The sequence below is a fragment of the Otolemur garnettii genome, unplaced genomic scaffold, assembly GCF_000181295.1.
Source record: "Otolemur garnettii isolate 467f Iridium unplaced genomic scaffold, OtoGar3 scaffold00005, whole genome shotgun sequence".
NCBI classification, from domain to species: domain Eukaryota; kingdom Metazoa; phylum Chordata; class Mammalia; order Primates; family Galagidae; genus Otolemur; species Otolemur garnettii.
The window spans coordinates 889,034-900,245 of NW_003852400.1; the positions used below are offsets into that span (position 1 = coordinate 889,034).

An 11,212-nucleotide genomic window follows, 5' to 3' on the forward strand; every position below is an offset into this window, starting at 1 on the left:
AACCATAGAGGAAAAGAATGTGGCCTATTTCCCATTATGGGTTTTGTTTTCATTTACATCTGTGTATGTTTCCCAGTTTGGGGCCACCTGTCCCCAACAGCTGGAAGCAGGCGGTGTATTCAAGAGCTGTAAGCCAAAACACATAATTAACTTCTGATCCTCGGTACTGTTAGGGGTGGTTGCCGGCCATGGGAATCAGCCTTCCTCCACCTTCACACAGCTGTATGTTCTAAATCACTGGAGGGAAAAATGTTTCCTATTAAAATGCATCATGTGCTTAGATCATAAAGCTTGTCAACTCCTCACCCATCACTGTTCTCACAGCTTACAGGCCAGTGTCCGTGTAAAGTAGGCTATGGCGGGAGACAGTGCAGTGAGTGCATGGAAAATTATTATGGTGATCCCCAAAAGCGATGCATTCGTAAGTATCGGGAATTCTAAGCACATATGTGTAGACTCGGCCTGGCCCTACCACAGGCATGCTACAAACCAGCTGGATTTTAAATGTCTTTATTTTGTTGTTGCCGTTAACAATGTGGATTTAGAAAATTCGCCAAGTTTAATTCTAGTTATAAAAATACTATTTTTGTAGCCCTATACAAAGGTGATTTTTCTCCTATATTAAAACTTTTAGCCTGTACTAAATGTTAGCCCATATTAAAAATTTTAGTCTATATTGAAATTTGTAACCTCTGGTAAAATTCCTCAAAGTCATTACAATGGAACAGTCTACAGACGTGACTTGCAGCCAGTGTTTTGCTATATGGAAGCATATTGAGTAAAATGACTACCCCAGGCTGAGGTACAGGCTGGGAGATGGATCATAGGAAGCCAGAAAAGAGATGTTTCCTCAAAGTGGCTTTCAAGACTCTGGATCTGTCAAGTATTTCCTTATTTGCTTATTTAACAAGTATTCACAAAATCCCAACTGGGAACTCTGGACAGTGAACAAGCAAGATGAGGCCTGTGCTCTTGGAGTTTGTGTCCCCGTGCCTTTCATTCCATGTGTGACCACCAGTTGCAGGGTTTAGAGAGCTGTCTGATAGAACTTTCTACAGAGACAGAAATGTTCTGCCTCCTTGCTGTCCAACACAGGAGCCACTAGCCATACATAGGTAGCTATGGAGTACCTTGAAATGTGGTCATGCAACAAAGAACAGAATTATTTGTTTAATTCATGTAAGTGTAAATAACCACAAGTGGTTAGTGGCTACCATATTCGATAGCACAAATCTACAGCCTTAGTTCAAAGTGGCAGGATTTTATAATCTCCAAGCTTGGCTGGTGGGGTGCCTTAATGCTTCCCCCAGCAGGTTCCTGCTGATGCCTCTGGACCAAGGTTGGATGCGCCAGATGGGTGATACATAGTTGAGAAGCCTAGCATGTGCTGATCCATTCTTATTTGGAATGAGCGTGATTTTTACTCAGGTAGTCCAATGTATTTTCAAATCATTTGGTCCTTGCTGTTAGTCTGAAGACATAGGCTAATGATTCATTAACCTTTTGGCATCACAGTAACACCAGTAGATTGCTCCATCCTTCATCCTTGGAATTGATCAGAAACTTATTCAAAGTGCAGTGTGGCATAGGTTATTTTTTTTAATTAAGACAAAACGAATTCACTTTTCTTCCTGTTTTTGAGACTGAAACAGTTTTCATTATGTAACAGAAGACAGCATGGGTCTGCACACCCAGGCTGGATTTTACTCAGAAAAAAACATAATCAAGGAACTTCTCAGAGTCTGTGACATGCCTGAATCTCCACTAGGGGCAGCAGCACAGAGTTATTACTGTGCTGTCCACCATGAAATCCATGTTTCTTGCTCAAACAGATGAAGAACCCATATGTATACACTCACACTCATGCAATAGAAACATCTGATATTTCACATCTAGAAATAGATGGGATTAGTCAGTGGAATATAGACGTGCTGTATTTTAATGGCTATCACACAGATTTCTGAAATTATTGGTTTTAAATGTTCACCTTCAAAGTGTGAGTGAGGAACATTCTCAAGAGAGAGGAAAGAACTTTATTCTTGAGCCGTTCATCAGCAAAAGACCCAGTGACACTCTCTGTTCCTCTCTCTTCCTTTATAGCATGTGACTGCAACAGAGAAGGTGCCAAGAAGCCTGTGTGTGACCCAGACACAGGCATGTGTCACTGCCGGGAGGGAGTCAGCGGCCAGCAATGTGATCGCTGTGCCCAGGGTCACGGCCAGGAATTCCCTACTTGTCTTCGATGTCACTTGTGCTTTGATCAGTGGAACCAAGACATTTCTTCCCTCTCCGAAGCTGTGCAAGGGTTAATTAGGCTGGCTCATAACATGGAAGATAAAAGAGAGACCCCGGCTGTCTGTGAGGCTGACTTCAAAGGCCTCCGAGAGAACATGTCTGAAATAGAAAGGATTCTGAAACATCCTGTTTTCTCATCTGGGAAATTCTTAAAAGTCAAGGATTATCATGACTCTGTTAGGTAAGATTTGTGTTCAAGGAATAGAAAGCCAAACTTCAGATTTACCTTCACCTCTACTGACCTTTAACCTCCTCCACCTTCAATTTAGAAATGTACCTATGTTGATAGTTGTTCAGTTAATAACCAGGCTAGGAATCATGTTTGTCTGCCTTTTTTTTTTTTAACCTAGTTAGGATTACAGGTGATTTTTCTAAATGCCATTAATTATAATAAAAAGACAATCATGAAGAGATTAATTGGGAAACCCAAACCCAGCAGAGCTGTAAGATATGAAATTGGAAGCAAGTACTTTCAAAAACAAATAGTATGTTTTTTTCAATGATGTACTCAGGGAAAATTTGTCAAATCTTCCCAAATTCTTCAGTTGTTTAGTAGAAGTCCATGCATGAATGCGAAGTCCTAGAACAAGTATAGGAATTCTCCCAAAATGCAAGATCATTTTCATTACATATTACTAATCTTTTTTCATCTACCATCCATTTCTTGAAATTACATTGGTTGCTCTGGGCTACCAAACTATAGTCCGTGGGTCAAATCTGACACAATACCTGTTTTTGTAAAGTTTCATTGGAACATGACCACCAAACCTTGCTAAGTATAGATGTGTTCTAAATGAAGAACTGAGTTTACCCTAGGCTGGGTGAAGGGTTCTGTTTTATCATTTATTGAAAGCTGAATGTAGACCAGCTGTCTTAGATTAATTCAAACAAACCATGTCTGAATGCATGTTTGAAACCCCAAAACAAAGGAAGACAGAACATAAGCAGCTGAAACAGAAAGATTTGAAAACTTTTATCTACTAGACCTTGTATGCTGGTCATATTTTAAGTGAATATTGAAATATTCCAGGAAGCTAAATGAAGAGAAAAGAGATGTTAGCCGGGCGTTGTGGTGGGCACCTGTAGTCCCAGCTACTTGGGAGGCTGAGGCAGAAGAATCGCCTAAGCCCAGGAGTTGGAGGTTGCTGTGAGCTGTGACTCCACAGCACTCTACCAAAGGCAATAAAGTGAGACTCTGGCTCAAAAAAAAAAAAAAAAAAAAAAAAAAAGATGAGTCATAAATAGAATTATAAATTGTCAAATGAAAAATTAGAGGGTGGATGGGAATTGAGAATACCTTTTAATTGAGAATACCTAATAATGAGGGCATTTTTTGCAGCATGTTTTTTCTATCAACATCTCAAACATAATATAAACTTAACCATATTTACCCTCATTCTCTCTGATAGAAAACAAATGTTGCGGCTAAATGAACAATTCAAAGCAGTGTATGAATTTCAAGATCTGAAAGAAACAATAGTAAGAATGAAGAATGAGGCAGACCTCTTACTTAAAGACCTCCAGGAAGAGATTAATTTACAATCCGGTGTCCTTAATGCAAGCATCATGGGTAAGGGGAAAAAATGTACTTCAACTGTATTTGCACAAAGTTTGATGGAATCCATGGTGCATTCCATCAGTGAGTCATCCCAGGCTTACCACCATACTGCCTGTGCACTTCAGAGCATGCAGACACACCTAATAAGACTATTATTCCTTCATGGATATTTCAACTTTTTAAACATTGCAGGGCCTGGAGAGCATCTACTCAAAATAACAAGTAAAGCTAGCAATGTCTGATAGTAAACACATACCGACATCCAATATGCCAGACCCATGTGAGGGGTCCTGAGTAATCAACAACTTGGAAATTCTAATATGGCCACAAGTAAATGAAAGAGATATGTTTCTATGCCTGCCTGGGTATAAACTACTCTATTTCCAGTAACCATAAATGCAGAATTATACACAACATCTCTCGCAAGGACTTTTTATGAATTGGAGTCATGCAACGCACATTAGGCCCTTAGTTCTCATTGCATAGTTCTTAAAACTAAATGCAAGCCACGCCAATGGAACTCTAATGAAAAACTTTGATCGGCTTGTCTCCTGTTTAGGATGACATCCCTGTTATGTTTGGAAATAGACAACCTGTTCCAAAGAGGGAACACTGAGTTAATTCACACCTAGCCCATCTCCTTACTGAGAGGTAAAGGAAAAATACACATAAACCATGTCAAGACAGAAATACTGGCTGCTTTTCTCTACTCTATTTTTCATCTGGTCTTGACATAAGAAACAAAAAAACAATAGAAGGCAACTGGGTATGTGTATTTTTCCTTTACCTCTCGATTAGATGTTTAGGTGAGAATAAACTCAGAGTTGCCTCCCTTGGCAGGGACAGGTTATCCACTTCCAAATATTAGGAATACCTAATTGCCCTGAAGGAATGCTAAATAAATCCTAGCAAAGATCTATTGATGATGCTCAAAAATGCCATGGAAAGAGTAAACCATCTACGCTGATTCCTCACCTGGTAGAAAGTACCCACTGAACAAACTCGGGATCTATCAGAGGTTTCCCCACGCCAGGTAGAGTAAAGCAAAACTGCCCTATGCTTAATCCTCTCAAATTGGCCGTCCAACAGCCACTACTGAGCTTTTCACTGCCTGACATTGTGCTATAGCAACAGGGAGATAAATACAGCAAGCCCCTGCCCTTGAGTTATTCCAGTAAAATAGGGGAGATAAGCATATAAACAACCCCAAACAGCAGTAAGACTGTGGTAGAGCATATTTAAGAGCAGCAAGAACTGAGTTCTGCCTGGGTTTGTTAGGAAAGGCTTCGGGGAGTAGGTGGCAATTGAATAGGACTTACAGGATGGAGATAAATAAAGGCTGAAAGTTATTCAAAGCAACAGGAAGATTTTTTTATGGTAAATGAAAAACATGATATATTAAGAATACGGTAGTGTGCCAAACAGGGAAGTTTGAAAGATGAGGTGTTGTCGTCTCAGGCCTGAATTGCAGTAACTGCAGGGAATAAAGATCCAGCCCTAAGCCTCTGATTCCTAAAATATAGACGTCAAATTTAAAGGCCTAATACATGATAATTTACATCAGAGCAGAACATATTACTTTCATAAATTTGCATTTTAAAGCAAACAGGAAATGTAGAGGAGCGCTGGGCTCTAGAGTGAAACTGTGTGTGCTGAAATCCTGGCTTTATCTCTTACCATCCATGAGACCTCAGGCAAGTAACTGGCGTCCTCAGAGCCTCAGTTCTCCTTCTTGGTAAAATGAAGATGAGCATAGTAATGTGCATTTCATGGTGTTTTGTGGGGATTAAGGAGGAAAATTGAGGAGCAATGAAGGACAGGCCCATAGAAGCGCTCAGTTAGCTCCCGTTAGCGACTGCCAGCAGCCTCAGAAGTCAGCAACTGCAGGCTGAGGGCAAGTCCTGCCCACAACCTGTTTTTGTAAATGCTGTTAGAACATTGGAACACCACCTCGCATCTTCATCCCCATACCGTCTGTACTGCTTTCATCCCACCTGGCGGAGGTGAGTAGTTGCAACAAACGCTAGGTCCTAAAATATTAATTCTGTGGCCTTTGCAGAAGTTTATAAACTGGTGCTCTCAAGAGTTAAGTGATTTTAGGTGGTTGATCGTATTTTAGACAAGTATTCATAATGAATACCTTAGATTTGTGAAACATTTCTCAGACTATTTTCAGATTATCTCAATTCTCTTGTATTATTACCAATTTACAGATGAAGAAACAAAATCTAGATTAACTAATTTGCTCAAGGACATCCTCAGGTGGTAAAAGGTGAAGCCAGGAGCCACCGCATGTCCGTGGACCGAACTCCCAGTGCCCTGTATCTGTTAGATGCACATCTGTTATACCACCCCTAATCCTTCTCCATTACATGCAATTCAAGGAAGAAGATACTGAAATTGTGTGGTGATCACTAAGACCAAGGCAGAAGCCAAACTGCAAAATGGTTTCCTTGATTGTTAATATATAATTTCGTTTTTACCTCAATTTGTGTTGATGTAGACTCCTCAGAAAACATCAAGAAGTATTATCACATATCATCATCTGCTGAAAAGAAAACCAATGAGACTAGTTTCATCCTAAATAACTCTGAAAATACCAGGAATGACTCACTTACTATCTTAGATACACTAACCTTAAAAGGAAACTTGTCATTGGAAAAATTAAAGCAAATTAAGATACCAGAGATCCAGATATTAAATGAAAAGGTAAATATTCGTGATGTTTTAATAAAAGAGTTTTTGGTTTCTACTTAGTATACAGACTTTTCGACTGTATATCCCTATCTTACATTTTTTATATATTTTATATTTATATAAGTATATAAATGACAAATATATGTCTGTACATATAAATGTATGCAGTGTATATATTCTGTTATATACTATGTAATTAATACTGTTTTTATTTCTTAAGCTTTGATCATAATCAAAGAGGAAGAGTGTAGTTTGATTTGGTTATATTATTGACCATTTCCTAAATGGTACAGATTATGGACATTTCCTCCTCTCCGCCTCATTATAAGTTAAAGGCAATTCTATTACAAAAGAATGAAATAAAATTTACATGGAAATCCTAAATATTTAGCTATTTTCCAAAAGAACTAGCAAAAATCTGTAAATATATTCTTTGTACCCTCAATGATTCCCCAATAATAAAAAAATCTATAAATATAAACATGAGATGTGATAGGAATAATGAGGTCAGAAACAAAAATAAGAAAGGAAGGAAGGGAGGGAGGGAGGAAAGAAGAAAAAGAGACACATTGGTACAATAATGAGAAAAATTAGATATTTGTTACCTAGAAAACATCTGATAGATCATCCCCATGTACCAAGCAGGAACACATATAAATAAAGCAGTGTTCTAATGCCTGGGTAGTATTAGAAACAAATGTGCCCACAAATTGCTCTTTAACATAAATCATTTCTCCTATAAGGAATGTGGAGATCCAGGGAACTTGCGGTGCACTCTCTCAGCCTGTGGTAGCGCCCTCTGCACGGCCCCTGAGGGGCACAGGCCCTGTGATGTTCCCAGCTGCCCGGGCTTCCTGGGCCTCTCAGGGGATGCTCTCCAAAAGGCCCAGGAAGCAGAAAATGTGACTCATAATTTGAACAGCCAGGTTCATGGGTTGAAGAATCAAGTACATATCTTCTCTTGCCTTATTTATAAAGTTATAGCAATAAAGAAATGAGGAAATTTATAAAACTGCCATTTACCCTGACAGATTCTAGATACTAGGTGTTCTTATGCCTGGATATACCAGATAAAATATAAATATTAAGTGTAGATTTAGAAATAGATTTAGAATAGTTGTGTGTACACTATATATGTATACAGTTGACCCTGGTACAACATGGGGGCCAGGGGTACCAACCCCCCTACACACACAGTCAAAAATTCTTATGCAGATTTAGACTCCCCAAAACATAACTACTGTTGACTAGAAGCCTTACCAATAACTGAAAGTCAATCAATACCTATTTTGCATGTTATATGTATTATATACACTAATCTTACCATAAAGTAAGACAGAGAAGAGAAAATGTTACTAAGAAAATCATGAGGAAGAGAAAATATATTCACTATTCACTTTATGGACATGAATCATCATAAAGGTCTTCATCGTCATCGTCTTCACATTGAGTAAGCTGAGGAGGAGGGGGACAAAAAGGGGTTTGTATTGGTGTCTCAGGGGAGGCAGAGACAGCAAGACAGAGGGGCAGAAGGGAGGCGGAGGAGGCAGGCACTTGGTGTAACTTTTATTGAAAAACATCCACATAAAAGTAGACCTGTGCAGGGCAAACCCGTGTGTGTGTGTGTGTGTGTGTGTGTGTGTGTGTGTGTGTGTGTGAAGAGAGAGAGAAAGAGAACAGCGAGAACTCACAGTACATTATTGTAGGTCATACATTTGTGTGGACATGTTTTTTCTACAGTAAGCACTACATAGAAATGTCAAGACACCTGGCCTTAGGCTTGGCACCTGTGGCTCAAGTGGCTAAGGTACCAGCCACATACACCTAAGGTGGCGGCCTCGAATCCAGCCCGGGCCCCCAAAAAAAAAAGAACGCCGCCAACCAAAAATAGCCAGGCATTGTGGCGGGCGCCTGTGGTCCCAGCTACTTGGGAGGTGGAGGCAGGAGACTTGCTTGAGCCCAGGAGTTGGAGGTTGCTGTGAGCTGTGATGCCATAGCACTCTACCCAGGGGGATAGCTTGAGGCTCTGTCTCAAAAAAAAAAAAAGACACCTGGCCTTAAAGGTTTGAAAACTACAGATCTCTCAAAGCAAAAAATAATTTTTCATAAATTCAAGGTATATTTGAAATTCTAAATGTGCAAGTTGTAAGATTAGAATTTAGTGTTAGAAAATAGTTTAGCAAGAATATTATATATATATAATATATATATACACACACAGAACTTTATGCTATGAATTCCTTCCTATGTGGATAGACATGATAAAGTTGTTTTAACATTTAACTACCTTAGCACCTGTAGTCCCAGGTCCCTGGGAGGCTGAGGCAAGAGAATCATTTGAGCCCAAGTTTGAGGTTGCTGTGAGCTACGATGCAATGGCACTCTACTGAGGGTGACACAGTGAGACTCTGCCTCAAAAAACAAACAAAAAAACCATTTAACTACCTTATAATTTAATCTAAAAAATTTGAAGTGACTTCATTTACTCTCTTGGTCATTTATAAATGAATGCCATTTTTAAGTATCAAGTTTTCTTTGGGTGTTTTTTGAGAATGCATTGTAGTCTTTGAGTTTGAAAACAAGATAATGACATGCCCTCCAATCTGTTCCTTTTTTGACAATACATATAGAGCCTCTGACAAAGAAGAAAAAGCTATTGAAGGACTGAATTTTTTACCAATGTATGTTGAATATTATGTCAGGATTCTTGTTTACAAGCAATAAAAGCCAACTCCTGAGCAAAAAGGAAATATACGTAAGGACATCTGGGTCTCAGGATCAAGAGAAGTGGAGAGGGTCATGCTTGGGAATGAGTGGAGCCATAACTGAGATACACACGCACACGCACACACACTTGCTGTGTCCTTGTCCACTGGCTACAGAGTCCAAATTCTGGAGCAAGCATCTGATTAGCCAAGCCGGAGAATATCCCTATACATATCAAATACTGAAAATGGCTCACATGGGCACAATTCCATTTTGCTGCATCATCTTTCACTTATATGTGATCCTCCATTGCTTTAACAATATTCACTGAGTACCTACTATGGGCCAGGCATTGATCTGGTTGAAACTACAGCAATGAACATAACCAATGCAAATCCTGGTCTTACATCCCAGGGATTAAAACAGTCCTTAAATGTTTAATGTAATTTTAAACTACTAGTTTGTCTCTTCTCAAAAAAGAAAAAACTCACCCCATTTATTAAGTTCCGATTACCACTTGATTAAACTGTTAAATTAATAATAGCATTAAGTTATCAGTCTTAAAAGATAACCCCTGAAGTCTGTATTAGCAGACTCTGGTTTAATCAGCACATCAGTGGAGCAGTGGAAAAGGATGAGGGGGGTTGTCATGTTGATAAAATGGTGTGCTAGTTCCCTCTTGATGAGGAGGGGAAGAGTGCCAGAAGAGATTGGGAGGGAATTCTCGGGAGTCAGTCATGACAGAAGACAGATTGCAGAGAGATGTTTTAAGAGTGAAGTAATTTAGCAATCCCTTTCTTTCTCAACATGGTATCAGCGAGTCTAACCGAGATTTCATCCATATCACTTGGTGCTTTCCTGCCTAATGTATTTATTTCTGGAAATCTCATTTTATTGCTATCCATTTTCTCCTACTGCTATCCATTTTAAAGTTAAGAAAGTTCTAGAGAATTAAGGATCAACTCAAAAAAATTAAGATACACACTTCTAATCATGTAAATACTCCTTTTTTGTTTTATCATTTGCCAAATGACTATAATTTAAATCCTTTTCCACAAAATCTGTATGGCTCAAATTAAGCAAACTCCTTTTGTGGGGAAATAAATGGAGTTTTTTTTTTTTCTAATTATGTTTGATCCTAATTAGCCCTACTTCTGTCACAATTAATTTAGTCGATAAAGCTCAGCTTGTTGGCAATATTGTCCTATTGCCTTCTGGGTTTTTCTTCTCTTTCTCTAGTTTGTTGGAATCCCAAGAAAAAGTCCATGACCTTTCTCAGTCACACAATGAGGAATTTGCACTTGTAGTTTGCAAGCCTGTTAGTCCTATCATTCCTTCACCAAGTGTACAAAGTGTTTAGAATATATCTTTGTAGCCCCCTCTCAGTTCAAGTTCATTTATTAAGAGGAGGAATGCTTTCTTGCTAGCTCTCAAAGAAAAGTACATTACTTGAATTTGAGGAATTTTTTTAAGAGTAACTATTTTAACTTATAGAAAAGAAAATGCTCTCAAGCCATTAAACATAATGACCAGTGCAGACAAGTAGTCCTAGTAATTCCTATACAAGTTTTTGATATCATAGAATGCTAAAGACTTGCATTTTACACTTATATCAGAAAAATTCATTAGTAGGTCAATATTGTTTTCAAATAATTTTGATCACTAACAATGTTCTGAAAGATAAATTCATGCTATTAAGAAAACATGATGGCTTGGCGCCTGTGGTTCAAGCGGCTAAGGTGCCAGCTACATACACTTAAGGTGGTGGGTTGGAATCCAGCCCTGGCCCACCAAACAACAATGATGGCTGCAACCAAAAAAATAGCCGGGTATTGTGGCAGGCGCCTGTGGTCCCAGCTGTGCTCCCCCCTTGGGAGGCTGAGGCAGGAGACTTACTTGGGCCCAGGAGTTGGAGGTTGCTGTGAGCTGTGATGCCATGGCACTCTACCCAGGGGG

At 39.1% G+C, this 11,212-nt stretch overlaps 1 protein-coding gene across 1 annotated transcript in view; it reads left to right on the top strand.

The window, feature by feature from the left end:
• Positions 1-11,212, top strand: part of LAMB4 (laminin subunit beta 4) — a 99,883-nt gene that overhangs the window by 72,858 nt on the left and 15,813 nt on the right. The window contains exons 23-27 of the mRNA XM_003782586.2: positions 325-421; positions 2,101-2,476; positions 3,705-3,865; positions 6,357-6,562; positions 7,294-7,497. Coding sequence (XP_003782634.1) covers positions 325-421; positions 2,101-2,476; positions 3,705-3,865; positions 6,357-6,562; positions 7,294-7,497 — 1,044 coding nt within the window. The remainder of the gene's footprint in view (positions 1-324; positions 422-2,100; positions 2,477-3,704; positions 3,866-6,356; positions 6,563-7,293; positions 7,498-11,212) is intronic.